This window comes from Corythoichthys intestinalis, chromosome 16, assembly GCF_030265065.1.
Source record: "Corythoichthys intestinalis isolate RoL2023-P3 chromosome 16, ASM3026506v1, whole genome shotgun sequence".
Classification (NCBI taxonomy): domain Eukaryota; kingdom Metazoa; phylum Chordata; class Actinopteri; order Syngnathiformes; family Syngnathidae; genus Corythoichthys; species Corythoichthys intestinalis.
This window is the reverse complement of record NC_080410.1, coordinates 33519618-33546800: the sequence shown is the minus strand read 5'-3', so window position 1 is coordinate 33546800 and position 27183 is coordinate 33519618. Positions and strand designations below refer to the sequence as shown.

At 38.8% G+C, this 27183-nt stretch overlaps 1 protein-coding gene across 6 annotated transcripts in view; it reads right to left on the bottom strand.

Annotated features, from left to right (window-relative positions):
- Nucleotides 1–2791: 2791 nt before the first annotated feature.
- Nucleotides 2792–27183, bottom strand: part of ap2a1 (adaptor related protein complex 2 subunit alpha 1) — a 38173-nt gene continuing 13781 nt past the window's right edge. For 2 of the 6 annotated variants that reach the window (XM_057817005.1, XM_057817004.1), the window contains exons 15-18: nt 25470–25532; nt 23096–23158; nt 22235–22317; nt 14845–15044 (exon numbers count right to left, since the gene is read on the bottom strand). In XM_057817005.1, coding sequence (XP_057672988.1) covers nt 14860–15044; nt 22235–22317; nt 23096–23158; nt 25470–25532 — 394 coding nt within the window. In that variant the 3' untranslated portion in view covers nt 14845–14859. Of the gene's footprint in view, nt 4541–12773; nt 12909–13917; nt 13988–14068; nt 14186–14554; nt 14687–14844; nt 15045–22234; nt 22318–23095; nt 23159–25469; nt 25533–27183 lie in introns of those variants that run through there. The other 4 variants (XM_057817008.1, XM_057817009.1, XM_057817006.1 and 1 more) reach the window with 4 other exon arrangements.

The following is a 27183-nucleotide window of genomic DNA, read 5'->3' as shown; positions in this document are numbered from 1 at the left end:
TAATATTTAGTACGTTTTGACCGATGAAGGGCGTTTTGTTTTAAGCACGCAATGGACGCTTGGGGTAATGACGTAGATTGTCACTGTCACTCGACAAATACAACCTGGTTACTGCATTTCCTTCTAAGCGGCAAGATGTCCAACTCATGCTCTCAATGGTGTTGAAATTCCTCTCCCCAGACAAGCCGCACGGAAACAGCGATAGCTGAACAAAGTGCCGCTCTGCCGATGCTGCCTCCGCGCGCGCCAACCAGGAAGGCGGAACTTCATGTGTTCATCTCTGATATTAACCCTTTGTACTGACTCCCTATTCCAAAAGTTTGAAAAAGACTCGCCAAAGCAGGTTGACAATTTATTCGTCGACAATGGTAAAAAACAAGGCAAAAACAGACGACGGAGGGACAATTCTGGATCCAAAACAAGGCTACATGTTTCCGAGTAGAGCTGGGAAGCTTTGGGCACCTAACGATTCGATTACGATTACGATTCAGAGGCTCCGATTCGATTATAAAACGATTATTGATGCACCCCCCCTCCTTTTTTTTTTCTCTCTCTTTTTTTTTAAAATGTTTTGTACATTAGTTCCAAAATTGTTCAAAAATACTCTCAGGCTAAAACACACTACTATTTCAGTATCAAGTTAACATATAGCAGTAAATGGTAAACAAATATACAAACATTAAATAAAAAACTCCAGTCCCCATTCTGTATCAGCAGCTTTAAACTACATTCAATTAATTTAATGTTGTGAATCAACCGTTAAATTTGTAAAAATTGCTCCCGTTATTCCATAATTTCCCTTTTGTCTACTTTCGACATGTGAAAGTTTTAAAACTATTTTAAAGATAGATTCAAGTCAATATTTTACCGATTTAGGAGTATTTTAGATAAAAAGTTAATTAGGTTTGCTTGGAAGGTTCGCTACAACAGCCTTGCAGGGAAGTGTACTGCTTTAAGATGGCGGCCGTTTATAACGTCCGCATCTAGCTTTTTGTAGATGTGCTGCTAACACTAGCAAATCTATTTTGCATCTAGTCCTATATAAATGATATCCACCGTAACATTACATGGATGTACAGCTTTTCGGCAGCAGTCAGGTATGTTGTTGTGTTTTTTTTTATCTCGTTGCATGAGTTGAGCTAGAGCCGTGAGTTGAGCATTGGCATTACCCGAGGGGCCGGGTAATGGGAAGCATGATATTTAGCTACTCTCGCTCCGTTCCGTCCCGAAGACCGTGCGGCGCGCTGAGTGTTGTGTACTTCCGCTTTACTTCGCATATTTCAATAATCGGAATTTGGATGTTTGTGAATCGTTCTCGAATCTTCCACGGCCGAATCGCGAATAATCTAAGAATCGGAAATTTTACACACCTCTATTTCTGAGCAGCAAAATCTGTCTTATCTCAGTGTCCAGTGTTTTTTAAGTCCGTGGGCCGGCCGAAGGTGTGTCCAGGTGTTCCTTTGCGATCAGTCCTCTCTGGTCGGTTTCGGGCTGTTTAGGTTCGTGCGTGGATGGGATGTGGTTGCCACAGCGACCGACGCTGGTCTTGACGTCACAAGCGCCTGCTATCAACTTTGTTATCCAGGCTGGCACTACTTGTTTTAGGACAAAGCGCGCTGGTCTTTGTCCTTGTTTGTTTGTCGGGAGGACTGATTGCCAGAGTTGGTGCGTCAATCTTGCTCGTGGCGCACACGTTTTGGGTTTCTGTGATAAGATGGTGTTGTGTATCTATTGTTTCTTTAAACTATGGTGTGCTATTTATTTTACATTAGGTGTGTTAGAGTAGTGCAGTCCTACAGTGAATGAGAAATGATACTATTCCCTGATTGATTATATTACGTGCATTCGAGTAATGCAGTTAGTGCCTACGAGAAACGGTACCATTTTTCCTTTTCCCCCTCATGAGTGCCGATAAGGTGATTTATTCTACTGTGTTCAAGCCCACTGAGTGGAGTCTGCCTAAACTATAGTTAAATTAATGTGTTATACTAATGCAAACAATTATATGGTGTGCGCGAGAACGGTATCTTTTCCCTTCAATGGTTAAAAGTGGCAAGTACTTACTATTTGTGTTTTTATTCAGTCTTTTATTAGCTTTTCACTGCCTCAAAATAGTTTTTGCATGTATTTCCCTCTCATACTTTTAAGCATTGTGTTTTCTTGTGGTGGCTTGAAAGCAGATAGTTGATTGATCTGTTGACCACATTAGTCACATAGCATATTTAAACCACTCTTGATATCACTATGTCGAAGCAGTTTCTTAAGGCATCTTTAGTATGTTCTGTCTATGCATCAAAAAAAAAAAAATTGTAGTACTTTGAGTGTCAAATTTGCTTCTTGTAGACATTTCGCCAGTGTAGCACATTTTGGTTAAACTTTTTTTTCCTACTCTCGTCTCATCCCGTCTTTCCTGTTCATTTTGCTTTTTCTGCTCATTTTGTGAAATATCGACAGTGCTGTCATGCTCATTTATGTTCCTCTCGGGTTCAAATTTAAAGGGCAGAACAGATGACATATTTATGTCACTAGTCATACTCTGGAAGCCCGGCAGCGTAACCATGTGACGTCACCAGTTTTGTATAAAAATGAAAACACTAAGAGAGGTTTCTAATATATCAAATTATTTTAACTCATAATAATGTTTATCTTTTAAAAACTACAAGTCTTTCTATCCCTGGATCCCTTTAAGCTTTTTTTAATGACAAAAAAAGTATTTTGTCTGTTCTCTTCTGTCATGAAGACACACGTATGTCAAGCGATTAGAGTGCAACAGTGAACACAGGATGCGTCATGACTGATATATGGCATAGTTTTACTTTCACATTTTTCATTACAGAGTAAATCTTAATTCTAACACAGGTATTGGACATTTTTAACATCAATACATGAGGCTGTATTAGCTAGTGGATACTGCATAGACACACACGCACAAACACACACACACACACGACAAAAAAATGACTACGCTTTCCACTACAATGTCTTGTGATTGCGTTGCGGCAGCAGATTGTAATGTGTCTCCGAAATATCTTAAGGATTTCATTTTATTACCTGCTTCCAATTCCAGTTCTCATATGAACAAAGTTCCCTGTAATTATAATGGACAACTCTAGTACTTTTCCACTACATGACTACTGCTACTGCATCCAAGAGGAAGCCCGATAAAACAATATCAAAACTGGAGATGCGTGAATAAAAATATTTGGATGGATTTCTGATGCTAGGAGAAAAGCGCCGCCGTCTCGCTGACTGTTGAAAAAAAGTTTTATGCATCATTTATTCATTATCGTTTTCCATTTTCCACAAGATTCTCAAATAGACTTTGGAGCACATCAACTCCAACTTAACATGATTAGGACCATTTTATCTGATGGTTATAGAAAATATAATAATAAGTGTTCGATTTAAAAAAAAAAAAAAAAAAAAGGAAAAAAAGAAGCATGTCTCCAAAAGACAAGTAGGCATCTCTTCAAAAAATGTTTAGGTTGTACAGTAGAGCAGCGAATGTTATACCTGGACATCCCTCCAGGCAGTGGGGAAAAAAGAAGTCCTAACGGTTTCAACTCTGAAAAAGTCGACCCTGTGTCAGTCACCGTCATTCTCATTGACTACCATTCGTCTACATGGGCAGCCTGGGCTAGATCATCTTAGCCACAAGCTAGATGGGAATGTCTATGAAAGCAATATAAAGTAACACACTGCGGCATATTTACAGACACATCAACAAACAAACCATCAAGGTCATTGAAATGTAGAGCTACTCATTACAAAGCCCCAGGAGAGGAATCAGGTTGATCACACAAAGGGGCTCATGCTGGAGGGTCTCCCATAGGATCCCAATAGCCTTAAGTGCATTTTCACTGGCCAATGAAAAAGGGGAATGCTTGAAATTAAGAGTGCTGGACCTTCAGGTCTCCCTTCATTATAGGACCCGATGAGGGCCGCAAGGAACCACTTACATTTGGGGGTGTGTGTAAATATGCTGGGAGTAAATGCGTGCAAGTGTGAAGAATATCTCCCGTTTCTCACCAAGGAATGATCTATCAATTGATCAAAAATAAATCAAAAAACACACACGCACACTGTACATTTCGCATCAGTAATACAGAGCAGCCAGGATAAAGCAGAATAGGACTGCAGCACACAGTGGGAAACACGCGCAACACACACGCACGCACACACCCGCACAGTCCTGGCCACACACACACACACACACCAGCTACACAGGTAAACACCATGAAGAAAAAAAAAACGATAATGTAGCATTTTGTTAATAAACAAATTGATGAATTAGAATAATGACGATAATATGGTCACCGTTGCTCGCGGTGACTGCTTTTTCCCTTATGTAGGTTACACCTTTTTTGTAATTAAAGAACCTTTGTTGGGAAGAGGAGAAAAAGATGGGAGGGCTCGCTGATGGTGGTACTGGTCTTGATAAAATTCTGTAACTCTGGCTATTCTAGAACTGTTGGGCCAGCAACTCGCAGAGACGCCTTGACACAGAGTCTTTGCTGCAGCGCAGAGTGAGTCGGTACATCTGTGAACACAGGAATGCGTAGACATTTGTATTAAAGATACACGATAATATCGGTCGCCGATAATTATCGGCCGATAATGGCAATTATGACGTCACACAGATAATCCAGATAATAAAAAAATTCAACCGATAATGCAACCCGATAATTATATACTTGATTTAGCCTCCAAATGTGCACAACCGAAGAATTCAGCACGCCGCCTCCTCAACCCCTCCCCTCTCTGAAGCCCCTGAGGGAGGAGGGGTTGAGGAGGCGGAGTTACACGACAAGAAATAGTTCAATATTATGGCGGCTGTTACTAAAAAAACGACGCTCTCGCCGTCCGCGAAACATGTACCGCAGAAGTTCCACGAGGCCGAAAGAAAGCGTCCTCATTCAAAACCACTAACCCAGCTTCCATTTAAAACTGCATCACAAAGATTTTTGGAACGAATACGAGGCTGCTGCTAGCGGGAATGCTAAAGCTATTGGAAACACTAAGTTAAACTACGGGGCTTGTGACGAACAGAGTCAGGTTGTTTGGGAAAGCAGCCCAAGGCGGGTGGTAAACTCGCATCTAAGGCTAAACACCGGCACGACTGGAAACCGATAGTCGGCAAGTAGCAGTCTTCCGACGGAGCCCGCCAATCTGCCCGGTCCGGCAGGCCGCCGCCGCCTCGCCGTTGGCTGGGCGGGCAGAGCCCGGTACCCCGGCTTCAAGACCTCCGGCGAACACCCCGGTTTCTCGAGCGTTCCCTGACGGCGTGCGAGCAGAGGCAGGCCCCGAATACGCCGTGGCGAACCGGCCGGTGCGGGCGGATTATCCGGTAAGAACGTAGCCGCCGCCGAGACGAGACATGATTTTTTTTTTCCGAAATGACCCGAGAGCCAAAGCCCTGGATAAAAAAATAATGCAGTTTATATGACCACCATTCTTCATGAAAACATGCCAATCACATTTTCACCACGTACATTTGGAAAAGTGATGTCCAGTAAGGAAGCTTATCATGACGGCACAGTGGTTAGATGACAATTTAAACATGGAAAAAACGAAGTCAGCCAGTCAATAATGCATTCAGTATGTAAAATGATGAGCGGTCAGATGATTTTGTAACGCTGCCTTTATTTTCGGCGTAACAAAAATCAGGCACAAAACAACACGCACGGAGATGCGAGCTCCAACTCCATCCAAATAGTACTGCCGTGTATCAGTTTAGCTGCTGTAAAGCAAATGTCGTGAGTGCCGCAAATGTAAACAAAGCACTGCAGAATGGGTACATGACATCTCGCTCTTTTGAGTTAATCATTTTCACAGTGTGCAACAAAGCATATAACATTAGCAATCACTTTTTAAATTAATTTAACTTATTTGTCTGCTCAATTACAGTCACGGTAGATAATCAAAACTTATTGGCACTTATTAACACTTATCAATTTAAATATGCACATTCCTGTTGTAATGAAATAATAATATTCTGTAGCCACAAATATTATTCAAAATCTTTTTTTCTCCCAAGTTTTTTTTTAGGATTAAGTATAATAATGTATTGCTTAAAATAAGGCTGTTAAGATTATTTTCAGCTAGCTATTTTTCTTCCAAGAAATCAGAGAAATACACTTGAAGCGCTGGCAGATAATTTCACTTATTTCCAATAGATTTACACTTAAAACAGACTAGTTTTAAGGAGGTATGTTTTGCAGTGTATTAATGTTACATATGTTAGGAATGGCTTACTTTTAAAGGCAATTTTGTGCAACTTAAGTATTTACTCTCCAAGTAATTGTTGCCAAAAGTTTACCATAACACAATGTCAGACAATCTGTCATTATTGAGATGTTGGAATTGACGAGTTGTTCATATTTTATGTTGAAAAAAAGAGCAATAAATTATATTTTCGCACAGTGATATTTTCTTTTGTGTATACTTTAAAATTTTACATAAATCTTTTAATAGAATTATCGGCTTGACATTATCGGTTATCGATTGGAATGAGGAGGAAATTATCGGTTATCGGTTGAAAAATGTATTATCGTGCATCACTAATTTGTATGTATTCAACTGGAAACTCATGGCAGGGTAGGAGTGGGAACCTTTTGGTACTTCACGACACGATACGATTTGCGATACAAAGCCCACGATAACGATGATCTGACGATATGGCGATTAGAAGCATGCGAAATTTCCCATTCTTAGATTACTGTATTCGCGATTCTGCCGTGGAAGATTCGAGAACGATTCACAAATATCCAAATTCTGATTATTGAATTATACCAGGTAAAGCGGAAGTAAAACACAGCGCGGTCTTTGGGACGCAATGAGGAACGGACCGAGAGTAAATATCATGTTCAACTCATGCCGCTAGATAAAAAAAAAAACAATCATACCTGACTGCGGCTGACAGCCGCTACAAACAACGCCCAGTTGCTAGTTGCTACAAACATACGGCTACAGTAGATATCATATATATGTAGAACTAGATGCAAAATGAGACGACGTCGGTGTTAGAACATGTATTATTGACCAGAGATGCGAAATGACAGACTTTCCGGCGTAAGTAAACAGCCGCCATCTTAAAGCAGTAGACAGCTCTAGAAGGCTCTGTTGTAGCGAACCTAATTAACTTTTTATCTAAAATACTCCTAAATCGAATCTTGTCTTGAATGATGAAATAGTTTTAAAACTTTGACAAAAGTAGACAGAAGGGAAATTATGGAATAACGGGAGCAATTTTAACAACTGTAACAGTTGATTCACAACATTAAATTAATTGAATGTAGTTTAAAGCTGCTGATAAAGAATGGGGACTGGAGTTTTTTTTATTTACTGTTATTTTTGTATATTTGTTTACTGTTATATGTTAACTTGATACTGAAATTGTAGTTTGGTTTAACCTGAAAGGATTTTTGAACAATTTTGGAACTAATGTACAAAACATTAAAAAAAAATAAAATAAAATAAAATAAAAAGGAGGGGGGTGCATCAATAATCGTTTTATAATCGAATCGGAGCCTCTGAATCGTAATCGTAATCGAATCGTTAGGTGCCCCAATGATTACCAGCTCTAATGGCGATACAACAATTATCGATACATTGGTCAGGAAATCATTCTAGGATATTCTACTAAGAACAAATAAACAGAAAAACAAACTTCTGCTGTGAATTGGAATGAGTTTATCACTAGTAGACGTCCAATCCATTTGAACTGGGAGGGTGGCAGCGAATGAACATTGGTTCATTCGCTGCCATCCCTCCCACTTCAAACGGATTGAACGTCGATGGCCGTCAGTGGCAGCAAATGCCAGGCAATGAGGTAATTTTGGGCCATTTAAGGTCATTTACCGTATTGGCCCGAATATAAGAGGGTGTTTTTTGCATTGAAACAAGACTGAAAAAGTGGGGGTCATCTTATATTCGCGGTCTAGACATTATACCCATTCAAGACGCTAGATGGCGCCAGATATCATTGAAGCGATGTTCTGTCATTACAGATCTCAGCTACTGTCAAGTTTAACCAGTTTGCATTATTTTATTGCAATGTTTTTCCTTATTCAAATTTGTTTCAAGACTACAGAACCTACTCACATGACGTCACAACCACGCCTCCGCGCCATATTGTCCGTCTACTCGTCGTGTTGATGCATTACCACTACGTAAATTCCTCCCATTATGGCGTGTTTTTCTGCTCGTTAACATTAATAATCAAAATGGTGAAGGCGTGTGTGGCGGTTGGTTGCAATAACAGAGAAGATAGACGGAGAGACTTGAAGTTCTACCGTATTCCGAGAGACCCGGAGATGAGAGCGAGATGGACTGCTGCAATTCGACGAGAAAACTGGGCTCCAAACGATTACCACGGATTATGTAGTAGTCATTTTATATCTGGTAAGATGCATTTAATATATATTTAGAGGGTTTTGGGCTGACAACCACAATTAAGATCATTGCGAGGCTAATCGCCGACAACATACAGTTTCAAATTCAAGAAGCTTATTTCTTCCACCATCATTACATTTTGAATAATATTTAGCTGGTACCAAGTGAAAGAAGCTGGCCTAATCTACGGATCATCAGTTAAACAGGTGTGTCCAAACCTTTTGCAAAGGGGGCCAGATTTGGTGTGGTAAAAATGCGGGGGGCTACCTTGGCTGAATTTTAGCAAGCCCTTCTGTGTGTCACATTTGCTGTATTATTTTTTTAAATTCATAATTTCAACAGTCTCGTCTTTGTGGCTTTCTCTTTCGACACTCAGACTCTTGCGAAATACTGCTGCTGTGAAAAAATAAACTAGCTTCAAGTTGCTATAATTTCTCGCTGCGTATCTTCCCTGTAATGTTGTCGTACATGTCAGCGTGTCTTGTTATTATCGCGTCACATCGAACTCTTTGAAAACAGCGACTGTCTCTTTGCAAATGAGGCAGACACAGTTGTTGCGTGTTTTTTTGAAGAAAAAGTCCAATATCCACCTATCCTTGAAGCGTCGGCCATCGCAGTCAACTTTTTTCTTTTTTTGATTGTCGTTATTTTAGAAATCACACAGGGTAATGTTGCTTAGAGTGCTGCTCTTAAAGTTTTTCAAACTTTGGCTAGAATAGGCCGATTTTGTGTGGACAAGATAGTTGTGGATATCAGGGTAGCAGATGTCAGGCAGAGAGGGCGAAGACAGCGGGTCGAAAAATATCGATTTAGGCATCAAATATGGATCTGGCGAATGGATAGACTGAAGCTTTTCCACATAACGCCTTTTATGCAACGCATCCAATGAGTTTACAGCGTCTGAAAGCGCCGGGGCTTCCATGAATTGCTCTATAAACTGAACGACTAGTTGAAACCAGTGAGAATAGGGCTAAACAGAGACGGACAATATGGCGGCCGGATACAGCGACACGTCATTCTGTGTCGTTGGTGAGTAGGGTCTACAGTTACAGTTAGAGTTCACTTTGATGGTTTTGTTGTTTCATCACAATAGATTGGTTTATTTACATTTGAAAAACCAGAAGCCATTCATTTACGAATGTGATTGCACTTCAGTTTACATATTTAAATGTTCAGATATTAAGATTTGAATGAGGCAAAATAACATGCTTTTTCTCTCAAATATGTTATAATCATTTGTTTAATTTGGTGTTCAAAAAGTCTTTTTTCAAACTTGAGTCTTGAAAAAGAGGGGGTCGTCTTATAATCAGGGCCGTCTTATATTCGGGCCAATACGGTACCTGTTGATTTTCAGTTACTTCCTGTTGATTTTGGGTTATTTTATGGGTCACTCCTGTTTATTTTGAGTTACAGAACGGGATTTGACCTGGGAATCACCCGAATGAATAGGCAGTGACTCAAACTCAACAGGAAATGACCTGTAAATGCCTTAAAATGAACAGCAAGTGACCTGTAAATGCCCCAAAAATTGGACCGAATGACTGTGAAAGCTCTGGTTTTGAATGAACGAACGTTCCCAGTCTAAATGGATTGGGCGTCGGAGCACAGTCACTGGCAGCCTTAGAGTTTATTGAGAAACTATTATGGTGGAAGATTTTGGTAGCAACTTGATGGTTGTTGTTTTTTTTTTTAATTTTTATTTATTTATTTATTTATTTTTTAAACATCGACACCTTTATAAAACGATATCTGGATTCTTGACAGGAGCATATCGATAACCTTTTGGGATACAAAGCATCACGATATATCACCATTTCGATATTTTGTCACACCCATATGGCAGGGGATTGAAATGTATGCCAAATATAAGCATAAAAACAAAACCAACAAATATTTTTGTATCTACTGTGGAAATCTATTCAAAATTTATCATAAGCGTAACCCATTCACTGGCATCCCAAGCTGCAGAGAATGTGTTGTGGCAGTTAGTAAATGGGGGAAATTGATATTGAAAACACCTACTGATGGCAATAGACGGCCAATCCATTTCAAGTGGGAGAGGCTGGAGATCGTTTGATTCTTTTTCAGTGTAGCACAATTTGCTTTATTTTACTTTTTTTTTTTTGTAATGATTTCTTAAATTGAGAAAATTATTTTTTTAATGGATTTTAAATTTTTTTTTTTTTTAATTTTGTGTTTGCATGTGGGCACCATATACTACAATTGAATGTCAAATGGGGACCACAAAACATTGTCCATTATCATTTTCTTATTTAAAAACAATTATTACTTTTTTCATTGTTTCCACTGATATATTTTTCAATTTTATTCCTTTGTTATTTACATTTTTAATGAAAAGGGAAGATTAAATACAGTGGTACCTCTACATTCGAAGTTAATTCGTTCCAGGAACTTGTTTGTAAGTCGAAATGGTCATATGTCGAACAGGATTTTCCCATAAGAATACATTGTAATTCCTGTTACTATTGCAAATAGCATTACAAAGAGCAAAACAAATAAATTATGAATAGAAAAAATAATAACAATGATAGTAAATATAATACCTGTAATTATGTAACGAATCGGGTTTTAATGTGGCAGACTTTTTTTGCTGTACCTGAACGCACCGCGGGGCTGACGTGACGATGAGCAAGAGAGGGCGGTTCTATCTTACTTCCCGTTTTGATCCTGGCGTCAGTGTTGCACAAGTTGATGGAATAAATTATTAGAAACCTGACTATAAAGACTGGCGAATGGAGGAGGACCACCAGCCGAGATCGACATTCTATGGCCCTATTGTCGACCCAGTTCATGGATGCACACACCATGCTTAAATGTTGCTATCATTTATATCTTCATTTCAATTGTAAGTGTCACCTTTTCTTTTTTTCTCCCCCTGAACTAACCTTTTTGGATCCAGTGTTGATTTCTCTCACAAGAAATTTAGCCGTGCGCCCGTCTTCCGGCAAAACAAAAACTGCGCGCTGTCAAAAATTGTCGTATTTCGAGCATGTCGTCGAATGTAGAAACAAATGGCGAGTCAAATTTCACGTCGGATGTCGAAAAGATCGTGTGTCGAAGCGATCATATGTCGAAGTACCACTGTATTCTCATTATAATTCTTATATATATTAGGACTGTCAAAATTATCGCGTTAACGGGCGGTAATTAATTTTTTAAATTAATCACGTTAAAATATTTGACGCAATTAACGCACATGCCCCGCTCAAACAGGTTAAAATGACAGCACTGTGTCATGTCCACTTGTTACTTGTGTTTTTTGTCTCCCTCTGCTGGTGCTTTGGTGCGACTGATTTCATGGGTTTAAGCACCATGAGAATTGTGTAATTATTGACATCAACAATGGCGAGCTATTGGTTTATTTTTTGATTGAAAATTTTACAAATTTTATTAAAATGAAAACATTAAGAGGGGTTTTAAAAAAAAATTCCATAACTTGTACTAACATTTATCTTTTAAGAACTACAAGTCTTTCTATCCATGGGTGGCTTTAACAGAATGTTAATGTTAATGCCATCTTGTTGATTTATTTTTATAATAAATAAATACAGTACTTTTGTACCGTATGTTGAATGTATACACCTGTCTTGTGTCTTATCTTTTCACCCCAACAATAATTTACAGAAAAATATGGCATATTTTATAGATGGTTTGAATTCCGATTAATTACGATTAATTTTTAAGGTGTGATTAACTCGATTAAAAATTGTAATCGTTTGACAGCCTTAATATAAATATATATATGTTTTTTGAATTATGGACCAAAGACGATATAAACGTTCTCTTGTATTACACCATGTCACCAAAAAAAAAAAAAAAAAAAATTGTTCCAGGCTTGTAATCATTTTATTTGTGTTGCTTGGGTCCAAACTAAATTTAAAAAAAAAGTGCCACTAAAAAAGTAAAAATTTGGTTTTGCAAAAATTAGAGGCTATATTCAAAATTTCAAATTTTACGTCCTAGGTTTGCAGCAAATAGTTGTTAAATGTCATTTCTTTACGTTTTTAAGTCAAACTAAGACTATAAAATGAGGAAAATGTGTATACACACACACACACACACATACATATGAAAGCATTAGAAAGTACGACAGTAAAGAAAAGTGGAAAATAGAATTTCAAAGTCACGACCACAAACCCTAACTTTTTGGGAAACAAAAGTGTTTTGATATGTCAATGCCACGAAACAAACTACAAAATACCACTTAAAATCAGGAAACAAAATATGTGTTACATGTTGTTATTTATCTTAATGGACTATGTTGCACAAGAAACATCAGGTTGATGCATAAAATTTAATTTGGCAGGCCAGGTGTTTGAAACCTGTGCTTAAGTAGAGACCCCTGCGTTATACTGTACCTGAGCCTGAGCATTGGGCTCCAGTCTTAGCAGACAGCCAACTTGCTGACCCTTGGTCTGGATCACTCCAGCAGACACATAGTTCTCTGGGTTTGGATCAACATTGTCCAGCAGGGCGGCTCCTAATCCCAGTAGCTAGAATGACACGAATCACCAAAAACATATTACAACCCCTGAAAAAACGTGGGGAATCACCAGTCTCAGGCAAGCTCTCACTCAGACATTTTATCATTTAGAACAAACTCAGATAAAAAGCTTGAAAAAATAATGAATTCGTTCAAAAGTCTTTAGCATTCAGAAATACTAAAAGAAATGAATAAAAAACATTGTGGTGGTCAGCAAATGTTACTTTTAAAGAGCAAGAATTATAAATGGAATCACTCCATTCAAAGGGAAAAAATACGGAATCATGAGGAACAAACAAAGAAATAACAATCAAAACACATCTCTATTATTTAGTAGCACCACCTCTGGCTTTTATGACAGCTGGCAGTCTCTGAGGCATGGACTTGATGAGTATTCATCATCAATTTGGTGCTAACTCTCTTTGATTGCAGTTGCCAGATCATCCTTGCAGGTCAGAGTCTTTCTGTGGACCATTTTTTTTCAAATTTCCACCACAGGTTTTCAATAGGGTTGAGATCTGGGCTATTTGCATGCCATGACATTGACTGGATGAGTCTTTCTCCAAGGAATGCTTTACAGTTTTAGCTCTGTGGCATGATGCACTGTCATCTTGGAAATAATTTCACTATCCCCAAACATTTTCAATTGAAGGGATAAGAAAGCAGTCTAAAATTTCAATGTAAACTTGTGCATTTATTGAAGATTTAACCGCAGCCATCTCCCCAGTGCCTTTGCCTGACATGCAGCCAATATCATCAAGGACTGAGGGAATTTAGATGTTTTCTTCAGGCAGTCATCTTTGTAAATCTCACTGGAACAGCACCAAACCAAAGTTCCAGCATCATCACCTTGTCCAATGCAGATTCTTGACAAGGTGATGATGCTGGATCTGAGTTTGTTCTACATGACAAAATGTCTGAGTGAGTGCTCGTCCGAGACTGGTGATTCCATACATTTTGCTAGGGGTTGTACACTTGGTGTGTTCGCTGGGGAGGGGGGTGATCAAGATAAGACGTACCTTAGCCTTGAGTACTTCTGTGTCCATGCTGTGGTTGGCCTTGAAAATCTTTTGTGCTTCTTGCTGAGGCCTGAGGGCAGTTCAAACAAGAACTTTATTAATAAACCTAAATCAATTGACAAAATACTTACTCCTACTACTCCAAACTTACTGGCTAAGTTGTTTCCAACGCTGGAAGAAATCATTTGAGGACATTTCAGTTGGCTGAAAGAATTTGTTGATGGTGACAGGCAGCTTGAGGCTCAAGTTCTGCAGAGCTCCTCCATATCTATAACACACAAATACACCATCATTGCTGCTCTGAGACAAAATAACAGTTTCAGAAAAGTGAGAAAAAAATTAAGGGTGCTTTTCACATGAAAGCTAGAATCCACAAACTGTTGAGAGGACATAACAAAACATTTAAGTTGTTCTTACATATCACAAAATTCGGACTTTTAATTACTCTTAACGAGAAACTGAATGCTTGTGCCATATCGGGGCGATTGTCAGGTGCGTTTCTCATCTAGCGTCAGCAGTCAATGAACTGCTCGAATGCCTCCTGAACACCTTGTAATTGTCATCGTATATGGAGGTACGACTTGTTTAGTTAAAGCAAGCTAATCAGAAGTCATTTTTTGCTGGCCTTTGAGCTCACCTGAACTTGATGTTGAGTAGTGGAGCATCGGAAAAATCTGTTAGACACTCAATGTTGAGGACTTGCTGGATCTGGGCTCCTCCCTCTACCAGTGGTTCCACTGGTTTGGTTTGAACGTTAAGCTGTGGCTTGCTGTCAAGGGCCATTAAACAGATGGTACAAAGATCCAAATATATCTTACTGGAAGTTACACTATTTCTTTTCAAAGCAGTAACATAACATTAAAAAAGCCTTATGCATTTAGAAACATTCGACATATAAACACGATTTGAAGCTGGCAATATTCAACATTCAACCAAGCCATATTATAGCTTATTTAGCAATAACAGAATAGCATGCTGATCCAAATCTATACAGTTTAAATTTGTACCAACGATTGACAGGACAAATAAAAAGATATGAGACTGGAGCTCCCCAGGACAGGTGACCGTGGTGGTGAAGCTGGCAAATTGCACTGAAGTCTTGTTACCATAGAACAAGTACATTCTCCCTAAAAGAAATACACGGTTCATTAACACATAGCAAAGTCAAGAAACCAAGTCACACACAGATTTAGTTTTTAATCCCATAGTATCACATACAGTCATGGACCAAATGATTCGCACTAGGGTTGTTCCGATCATGTTTTTTTGCTCCCGATCCGATCCCGATCGTTTTAGTTTGAGTATCTGCCGATCCCGATATTTCCCGATCCGATTGCTTTTATTTTGCTCCCGATTCAATTCCAATCATTCCCGATAATTTTTCCCAATCATATACATTTTGGCAATGCATTAAGAAAAAAATGAATACAACTCAGACGAATATATACATTCAACATACAGTACATACAGTTGTGGTCAAAAGTTTACATACACTTGTGAAGAACATAATGTCATGGCTCTCTTGAGTTTCCAGTTATTTCTACAACTCTCATTTTTCTCCGATAGTGATTGGAACAGATACTTCTTTGTCACAAAAAACATTCATGAAGTTTGGTTCTTTTATGACTTTATTATGGGTGAACAGAAAAAAAGTGATCAAATCTGCTGGGTCAAAAATATACATACAGCAGCGCTAATATTTGGTAACATGTCCCTTGGCCATTTTCACTTCAATTAGGCGCTTTTGGTAGCCATCCACAAGCTTCTGGCAAGCTTCTGGTTGAATCTTTGACCACTCCTCTTGATAGAATTGGTGCAGTTCAGTTAAATTTGATGGCTTTCTGACATGGACTTGTTTCTTCAGCATTGTCCACAAGTTCTAAATGGGGTTTAAGTCAGGAAGGGCCATTTTGGGAAGGCCATTCGAAAACCTTAATTCTAGCCTGATTTAGCCATTCCATTACCACTTTTGATGTGTGTTTGGGGTCATTGTCCTGTTGGAACACCCAACTGCGCCCAAGACCCAATCTTCGGGCTGATAACGTTAGGTTATCTTGAAGAATTTGAAGGTAATCCTCCTTCTTCATTATCCCATTTACTCTCTGTAAAGCACCAGTTCCATTGGCAGCAAAACAGCCCCACAGCATAATACTACCACCACCGTGCTTGACGGTAGGCATGGTGTACTTGGGGTTAAAGGCCTCACCTTTTTTCCTCCAAACATATTGCTGGGCATTGTGGCCAAACAGCTTGATTTTTGTTCCGTCTGACCACAGAACTTTCCTCCAGAAGGTCTTATCTTTGTCCATGTGATCAGCAGCAAACTTCAGTCGAGCCTTAAGGTGCCGCTTTTGGAGCAAGGGCTTCCTTCTTGCACGGCAGCCTCTCAGTCCATGGAGATGCAAAACAAGCTTGACTGTGGACACGGACACCTGTGTTCCAGCAGCTTCTAATTCTTGGCAAATCCCTTTTTGGTGATTCTCGGTTGAATCTTCACCCTCCTGACCAATTTTCTCTCAGCAGCAGGTGATAGCTTGCGTTTTCTTCCTGATCGTAGCAGTGACAAAACAGTGCCATGCACTTTATACTTACAAACAATTGTTTGCACTGTTGCTCTTGGGACCTGCAGCTGCTTTGAAATGGCTCCAAGTGACTTTCCTGACTTGTTCAAGTCAATGATTCGCTTTTTCAGATCCATGTATGTATATTTTTGACCCAGCATATTTGATCACTTTTTCTGTTAACCCATAATAAAGTCATAAAAGAACCAAACTTCATGAATGTTTTTTGTGACAAAGAAGTATCTGTTCCAATCACTCTATCGGAGAAAAATCAGAGTTGTAGAAATCATTGGAAACTCAAGAGAGCCATGACATTATGTTCTTCACAAGTGTATGTAAACTTTTGACCACAACTGTAAGTACTGTATTTGTTTATTATGACAATAAATCCTCAAGATGGCATTTACATTATTAACATTCTTTCTGTGAGAGGGATCCACAGATAGAAAGACTTGTCATTCTTAAAGGAGAAATGTGACTTTGTATATTGTGACTAAATATTGCCATCTATTGTATTTGTTGAGCTTTCAGTAAATGATACTGCAGCCATTTAACTTCTGCCCAAATGCATGATGGGAAGTGCAACCATGACCGTGCGTAGGGGCACCAATTGATATATCTTCTCTGCGTTTGGAAAGAACATAGGGTGTTAAGAAAATGATCACATTGTCTCCAACGTTATTTTTAATTGCTGAGAGAGGTATTGTAAGGCTTTAGCCACATATAAATGGCTCCAAAGGCTGTCTAAATTCTCTCTACTCATTATACACTGCCTTTTAGCGCTATCTATAGGTAAAACGGCGTCTTTATAGATTGTACGCGACAATGCGTGAGTGGGTCGTGCAGCGCATATGTTACTTATTTAACGTGATTAATTTAAAAAAAATAATTACCGCCGTTAACGCAATAAATTTGATAGCCCTACTTTAAGCCAAAACTACTCTGGATGAGTGTAAGACATTTTGTCCGTAATGTTAAAAACAATTAGAAAACGATTTAAATTAAAAAATATATATAGATATATTAAAAAAAGGCATGTCTGATGTTTTTTTGCCGATTCCGATACTTTGAAAATGACGTGATCGGACCCGATCAATCGGCATCCCGATCGATCGGGACATCTTTAATTCGCACCCCTGGAATTTTTCCAGAAAGTACACAGTTTCTCCCAGACATTAACGCAATTACAAATGTTTTCAGTATGAATGTGTTTATTTTTTGAATTTGCATTGGAAAAACACAAAAAAGCTGAAAAGCCAAAATGTACACATTTTTACACAGAATGCAAAAAATGGGCTGGACAAAATTGTTGGCACCCTCAACTCAATATTTGGTTGCGCATCCTTTAGTAGAAATAACAGAAAGCACTCGCTTCCTATAACCATCAACAAGTTTCGTGCAGCTCTCAGATGGAATTTTGGAGCACTCTTTTTTTGCGAACTCCAGGTCTCTCATATTTGAAGGGTGCCTTCTCGCAACAGCAATTTTGAGGTCTCTCCATGGGTGTTCAATGGGATTTAGATCCGGACTCATTGCTGGCCATCTATGAATTCTCCAGCATTTTTTGTCCAAAACACACCAAGAAATGGTTCTTGGTGCTATTTGAGGTATGTTTTGGGTCATTGTCCTGTTGGATCAAACATGACCTCTGACGCACAACGCACATCCAGTTTTTAGACACTACATCCTACATTACGGCCCAAAACATTTGGATGGTCTCCAGACTTCATGACTCCTTGCACACTGTCAAGGCACCCAGTGCCAGAGGCAGCAAAACTACCCAAAACATCATTGGACCGCCACCATGTTTGACTATAGGCACTGTGTTCTTTGCTTTGTAGGCCTCATTCTTTTTTCTGGCACTGGGTGCCTTGATAGTGTGCAAGGAGTCACGAAATCTGACATCTGGAGACTATCAAAATGTTTTGGGCCGGAATGTAGGATGTAGTGTCAGAAAACTGGGTCTGCGTCAGAGGTCATGGGTGTTCAAACAGGACAATGTCCCAAAACACACCTCAAATAGCACCAAGAAATTATCAGAGACAAAGTGCTGGAGAATTCTGAGGTGGCCATCGATGAGTCCAGATTTAAATCATATTGAACACTATGGAGACTGGAGAGATATCAAAATTGCTGTTGCTGGAAGGCACCCTTCAAATCTGAGGTGCATGAAACTTGTTGATGGTTATAGGAAGCGATCACTTTCTGTTATTTCTTCCAAATGATGTGCAACCAAATACTGAGGTGAGGGTGCCAACAATTTTGTCGAGCCAATTTTTTGATTTTTGTTTAAAATTGTGTCAATTTTGACTTTTTTCATCAGCTGTTTTGTGTTTGTCCAATGCACATCCAATAAATAAACACATTTATACTTAAAACATATGTAATTGCATTAATTTCAGTAAGAAATGCTGTATTTTCTGGAAAAATTCTAGGAGTGCAAATAATTCCGCCCATGACTGTATATAGAGCTAGATACGAAAATTTGTAGCCGGCAGCATTAGTAACCTCTTTTGCGGCGAACCTAAGGTGAGCGATTTTCTCCACTTAAGTGCTCTTAAATTTGAGGAAATCTTGATAGATTTTCAAACCGTTTGGTTTATAACAAACCGTATTAACATGGCTAGGATTCAGGCTAGCTGTGGGGAAAATAATATAATTATTTTTAAGTGTTTAGTTAATTTACTCAATTTCTGACGTTTTTGAAAAAAAAAAAAAAAAACATTGAAAATGATTGAGAACTGAGCAATTTAGCAGTATTTCAAAGTGCACCCACCATTGACTATATTCAGGGGTGCACATAATTTTTTTGCCCAGGTTCTCAGAGGAGGACCTGGAGATGTGACTTGGTCCTCATTGAGCTTGAGAGCCGACCCGCCTGATGCGATAAATTTATGACAAGCTTTACTTAGAGCCAATTAACTTTAATTAATTATATTAACAATTAATGCTTGATTAACATCAACTGGCACAACAAAATTGCCATTACTTTGAAGTGAAATGTAAAGAAATAAAAAGCACCAATTCAAAATAAAGGGCATTATGCGGCTCCCACATTAACTCCAAGCCTTTTTAAAAGTGGGATGTCCTCCTCATAAGACCTCATTGAACGTGCATGTTTAGCTTTGTAAAATGCGAGCAAAAACACGTTTGTCAGTGCATGTCGCTGTTCATTACCTTTATTCCGCGACTTAGGGCCAGTGGGCGAGTGGGGTCATGTCTGACATCGATAGTTTGCTTAATTGCCACATTCTCTGTTTTTTTTCGTGCTTTTCAAAGTTTGGATGGCTGAAATTCTTTGACCCTACATAAAATGCGCTGCTCTTATCGGCGACATTGGGATTCTCACAGCACATTTTGTACCGCATTTCCGTGCGAGCATCATTTGCTTCTAGCCATGGTACTTCCTGTAGCCACTTTTCAGCAAAAGTCGTTTTTTTCGGTAGCTCCGGTGACGTCTCTGTCGTCTGTCTTGTCTTTTGACGGGGGTGGGGGAACACGGAAGTAATTACTCAGTGTGGCCTGCCTCTTCGACATTTTGAGAAGTTATTTTCTCGTGTCCGCCGCAAATACAGTGGTCAGCCATCGGTACGCAAAAGCGTATGGAAGCCGTTGAGGGCCAACGCTTTTGTCTACGTCCAGTAAGCATGCGCGCATGCAGACCACTTATGTGCACCCCTGACTATATTATTATGTTTATCAAATGACACAGACACAAAACTGATTGCACATTCTGGTTTCCGGTTGATCAGCGGCAACATGCTTGAGAGACGTCCTTTCTACGTTCTTGTACCCATTGAGGTTTTTGTCGGGTTTCTGCTTGAATTCTATTGCAGGATGTCAGAATAACCTCTCAAAGCTATTGTATGGATGTGAACTGCTTTCCACCTTTATGATATTTTGTCTGAGGATGTTCCAAAGGTTCTCAATCGGGATGAGGTCAGGGGAGCATGGGGGCCACACCTTGAATGTCTCTTTTTATGCAAGTAGCAGCATATTTTAATTTTGGCAAATACAAGACTAGACACAATTATTATAACACCAGATGTTTTTCAAAATGTACAATATACAGTGCCCCACTGCCCTCAATTATTGGCACCCTGGTTAAGATGTGTTTTCTAGCTTCTAATATATTTTTTTTCTAAATAACATGGGACCTTAATGGAAAAAAAGAGAAAAATCCAACCTTATATACAAGTGCATTTATTCAGTGGAGAAAAAATCCCACATAAAGAAATAATTATTGGACATCAAATAATGTGTGTCACAATTATTAGCACCCCCTGGTGTTAATACTTTGTACAACCCCCTTTCGCCAATAAAACAGCACCTAATCTTCTATAATGTTTCACAAGATGGGAAAAGACAGAAAAAGGGGTCTTCAGCCATTCCTTTTTGCAGACTCTCTCTAAATCATCCAGAGACCTGGGCCCTCTCCTCTTCAGCTCACCCCACAGGTTTTTCAATGGGGTTGAGGTCTGGGGACTGAGATGGCCATGGGAGGAGCTTGATTTTGTGTCTGGTGAACCATTTCTGTGTAGATTTGGCCACATGTTTAGGGTCATTGTCTTGCTGAAAGACCCAGTGACGACCCATCTTCAGCTTTCGGGCAGAGGGCAACAGATTTTGATATAAAATGTGCTGGTATTTCAAAGCATTCATGATGCCATGCACCCTAACAATGTTCCCAGGGCCTTTGGAAGCGAAACAGACCCACAGCATCACTGACCCACCCCCATACTTCACAGTGGGTATGAGGTGCTTTTCAGCATGCGCATCTTTCGTGGCACGCCAGACCCACTTATAGTGTTTGTTGCCAAAAAGCTCAATCTTGGTCTCATCTGACCAAAGCACACGGTCCAAGTTGAAGCCCCAATACAGCTTGGCAAACTCCAGACGTTTGCGTTTATGATTGTGAGTGAGGAAAGGTTTTCTCCGTGCATGCCTCCCAAACAGCTTGTTGGCATGTAGAGAGCACCTCATGCCCACTGTGAAGTATGGGGGTGGGTCAGTGATGCTGTGGGACCATTTCGCTTCCAAAGGCCGTGGGAACCTTGTTCGGGTGCATGGCATCATGAATGCTTTGAAATACCAGGACATTTTAAATCAAAATCTGTTGCCCTCTGCCCGAAAGCTGAAGATGAGTCGTCACTGGGTCTTTCAGCAAGACAATGACCCTAAACATATGGCCAAATCTACACAGAAATGGTTCACCAGACACAAAAACAAGCTCCTCCCATGGCCATCTCAGTCCCTAGACCTCAACCCCTTTGAAAACCTGTGGGGTGAGCTGAAGAGGAGAGTACAGAGGAGAGGATCCAGGTCTCTGGATGTTTTAGAGAGATTCTGCAAAGAGAAATGGCTGAAGATCCCTCTTTCTGTCTTTTCCCATCTTGTGAAACATTATAGGAGAAGATCAGGTGCTGTTTTTTTGGCAAAGGGGGTTGTACAAAGTATTAACACCAGGGGTGCTAACAATTGTGACACATTTTATTTGATGTCAAATAATTATTTCTTTATGTGGGATTTTTTCCCCCACTGAATAAATGCACTTGTATTGAAGGTTGGATTTTTCTCTTTTTTTCCATGAAGGTCCCCTATTATTTAGAAAAACAATATATTAGAAGCTAAAAAACACATCTTAACCAGGGGTGCCAATAATTATGGAGGGCACTGTAGCTCGGGAAACCATATATATTGTTTCAGCTGACCACCAGAGGTAGGCTTTAAATTTCTCAAGCAGATCCATTACTCACCAAGATTTTGGCGATATTCTGACTTGATGCCAATCTGTAAGAGCTGATTCTCAAACAAAACACCGTTGTTCTTGCAAACAAACCTGTTGAATGAAAACAGATTGTATTAACTCTATAAAGAACTGGATGACCATGAGAAATCCGATGGATGATGGAAACACTGAATCAGTAACACACCAAAAACACCAAGAGGGCTGGGTAACATTACCACCAGGCGCAGGTCCTTGCATCTCTCTCGAGTCCAGTTATCATAATTTTTACATTTGTACCTTATATGCTGTATAAAGAGGGGAAATATCGTATTTTCCGAAATATAAGTTACACTTTTGCCCATACTTTAGCTCATACTCATGTGAGACTTATATAATGTTAAAATGTATGAATTTTATGTCTTCTGAATTGTTATACTGGCTGACCATGGAGTAAACATTAACGCAACCATGTATATTTTCTATTACCCATTGCAAAATACGTGGAGGCAACATTAATACGACAACTACATGTCAAACAGGGGCTTCAAAATATTGCCCTGTGGGCTGCAATTGGCTCCTGGCCTGTAAATTTGAGACCCCTGTCCTACATGAATGTACTTATTAAAAAAATAAATAAATAAAACAAAATACATTCATGCATGAAAGGGTTAAAGACATATTTTGCGAAAGTGTATAAGCGACCAGGATGCCTGGAACTTGATTGAGAACCACTTCAAACACTACAGTAAAATTGGGTGGATTTTATAGTGAGGTGGAAATATGTACCGTTCCATGGGGGAAAAAAAAAAAAATGGCGAATGTTTTCTGCGGTAATCATGCAGAGCTGAGCAAACAAGACAACAAAGATTTAAACAGAGAAAGCGCTTACTTGTTAAGGAGTTCATCAGCTTCAGACAGAGGGGGAGCAGGATCCTCAGAAGGAGGAGCAGAGCTGAAAGACCACAAGATAGCGCAAGGATGGAGAAAGCCCACAGAGTAGAAGAGTGATACGGGTGGAGAAAATAAAAAGGCATCCGCGCAACACATGCGCGCAGACGATGTGATGAAGATTTGTTAAAAACATATGGAGGAAAATGGAGAAAGGGATAAAATACAGAGATGGTTAGTAAAAACATCCAAATTGAGTTTAAGCAAAAAATATAAATACAAACACCAGCAGCATGTATTTGGACATTTTCTGTTATTTTGGTGTAATGTTCATAATAAATCACAGCATTAATATAAGGAGGACACTATACTGTAATATCATTCAAGCTCAGAACTGACAGGGTCATTAACAATTTTTATATAAACATGCAACACAGACAAAACCCTAAAAAGACACATAGGATATTTAAATCAGGACTTGCTAAAACCCGTTGCATTTTTGGGTTAAAAGACCAAATGTACGGTAAATCCAAAAGAAGAGAAAATGAATCTCTTTCCAAATACATTCCAACTGCAACCCTACCACACAAGCACAGTTCACGAGTCAAGCAATGCAGTAGCTTGATGTCAAAAACTTGTTTGGTATGCAAAATATATGTTTATGTTTTGGGGTGTCTGAGTTTTTGGAGGGGTGTTTTAAATTTAGTATTACTGGAAATTAATAGATGCAGAGTTGTAATGTAAACTTAAATGTATGAGCGCACCAAAAATATACAAATTCTATTTTATCCTGACTAACTGACTGGTGTTAATACGGGATTCATAGAACAGCAGTTATATTTTTAACTTTCAATTTACACGACAGTTGCACTAAAATAACAGCCTTCAGTAAATACCGAATTGGCCCGAATACAAGACGGCCCTGATTATAAGACAACCCCCAATTTTTCAAGACTCAAGTTTGAAAATGGACTTTTTGAACACCAAATTAATTTTTACACAGAAAACACAGTACATCCAAAAAAAAATGATTATAACAATATATTTGAGAGAAAAAGCATGTTATTTTGCCTCATTCAAATCTTAATATCTGAACATTTAAATATGTAAACTAAAGTGAAATCACATTGGTAAATGAATAGCTTCTGGTTTTTGAAATGTAAATAAACCAATCTATTGTGATAAAACAACAAAATTGCAATAACGCATTAACCATCAAAGTGAAGTCTAACTGTGACTGTAGTCTTGAAACAAATCTGAATAAGGAAAAACATTGCAATAAAATGATGCAAACTGGTTAAACTTGAGAGTAGCTGAGATCTGTCATGACATCTGGCGCCATCTCGCGTCGTGTATGGGGAGAGTAGCTGAGATTTGTCATGACAGAACATCGCTTCAATGATATCTGGCGCCATCTAGCGTCGTGAATGCGTATAATGTCTAGACTGCGAATATAAGACGACACCCTCTTTTTCAGTCTTATTTCAATGCAAAAAAACACCGTCATATTCGGGCCAATACGGTACACTATTTTCCATATTAATGTACGGTAAATTAATGATGCTATTGAATTGACATTTGACATAGTGTATTACAGAAAATGGTAAAATGATTGCACTTTTCTCTACATTTTATGTAGCAGGATGATCATGGAAATGGTCCATACGTTCTTCAGATGGTTGTTGCCATGACAGAAAAACAAATTAGGTCTCGCCATTGATTGGTTTGACAGACATAAAAAAGAATGGACATCCACAGTGTGCTACGACCAAGCTCTGATAGCCATTAGCTATGGCGACAAGGTAACGAAGGTTATATTTGTCTTCTTGGTAATTCTAGCAACTTGGTTTTTAAAGTGCTTTCGTGATTTCAAAATGGCTGTAAATACATACTGTAAAACACTAAGACAGTGACGCTGCCCTGACAGTCGGCTGCATTTGAACGAGGAGAATGCAAATCGACGTATATATTTGGTTAATGAAGAGAATTTTGATCGAATTTTACTGCTTACATTGAGGGTAACATGGAAACAAACCATATTAAAACCTGGAAATATATAGTCTAGTGCAGCTTACATGTGTAGTTTTTCTTAAATGTTATGAAATTTAGGTGATGCTGCTTGTAGTCATGTGTGCTCTTTGCGCGTAATTGGGGTAACATACTTGTGAGTCATGTCTAATTAAATGTGAACTGATCTGGTAAATATCTCAAATTCCACGTGGACTGTTATGCTCTTATTGTTCAGCAAGCTACCCATCCACAGAAGCATACATTACCAGCACTACAGAATATTGTATCATTTCCATTATGACAGTATAAAGCTGTCATAATTGTGGTTTTCTAGCTAAGTCTGTAGTTTACTATAGGGCCCTTACTCCGAGTCACCAGAACCCTCCACCAAAAGGGAGTCAGAGGTCTCGGTGGGCTGTTCCAGATCTCTGTCAATGTCCAATCACGGTATAGGACAGAGGACAGACATACATTCAAACCAAAACACAGAAGCCCACAGACACACGCACGCAGGAAAATGGAGAGAAGGGAAAGAGAGAAAAAGACGAAAGACAGTCACATACATAGTAAGTAGAAAAAAGAACAGACAAGTAAAGCAAACCTGCCAACAAAGAGGAAGAATCCCGTCAAGGTAGCGACAACCAGTGGCTGGACTGCAATCGTGGCTACACACTGACTTTCTACATTGAAGCGCTTCTCCACTAGAGCATTAATCTGTATCTCTATCGTAGCCAACAAGATAACTCTTCTAACAGGTATTGTATTTTGTTTTGTTTAAAAAAAAAAAAAAAAAAAAAAAAGGTAGCTATCACAAGAAGAGGTTGACCGCGAAGCAATTGTGAAAAGTAGATTTGCAAAAATGCCAGATCAAATGATTAAGAGGTACAGTAAGGCTGGGAAAATGTATTTCCTATTTGTTTTTTTAGCTCAATCTGTGTGATCAGCAGTGTCATATCTAATCGACCTTATACATGTGCAGATGCAAACTTTGAAAGATTTTGAGAAGTTCCTCAAAAAAGTTCAATGTTGATAGTTTTAAAGCGGTTTATTGCACAACGGGTGAGGTTAATTGCTATTGCAACACTAAGAAAACAAATAAAATTACACTTATTGTACTGCAAAATACAGAACTTTTTTTGAGCGCCTGCTAGCTTAATGCTAATTTAAAATGGAAGGTGTGATTGCATAAAATTTACAAGTTAAAAACAAAACAAACAATATAACATGTTATCCACCTTTGGAATGTTCAAAACATGAAAAAAACATCTCTCAAGTTTTGCAGTGTTTTTCCTAAAACTATTTTATATTTCACAATATTGATATTGCGGTTTGTTAGCATTTTACGGAAAAAAACAGCCATAAAGGAAGGACATTCAGCTGGTTATACATTACCGTACATTACCGCATATATCAGCTAGGAGCTCAGTCAAAAGTCTATTCATATATAGAACATTACATTTTCTACATAAACTAACAGCAATGTTATTTTTTAGTTTTACAATCTCTCCAATATTTTTTTTAAAAGCTTGTAATTGTTTTTTTTGTTTTGTTTTTTTAAACAAATTTAGCTCTGGTGAAAGACTGCAACACATTCAGAAATATTCTAGTTTAATTTTTACACTTACTTTTATATTGTAATATACGCAATGTCACCTCGCCTCAAAAATTATTTTAGGATTTGATTGCAATGAGGACAGAATTCCAAAGCCCAAAACTCTTTCCTCCAGGTTGGCAGGTTCATTACACAAATATAAAGAGAGTACAAAAACAGTATCAAACAACAGACAATGCACAAGATTTTGAAAAAGCAGTTAATGTCCAGACATACAGCAAACACCAAAACCATTCACATTAAAAGACAACAAAGTATCAGTTCTTGGGTCCATAACTTTTCCCCCCCTAGCCAAGTAGACTAATCATATATTTCAAGTGTCACAGTTAGAACTTTGGTTACAACTGTCTCAGTTTAGTTAAGATTTAAAACTTGGTTTAGCCACATCACCCTACACCCAGCATGCCAGTATGACGTTAACATAATAGCTACAATACTGCCAGATAAATTGTGATAACTTGGCTCAC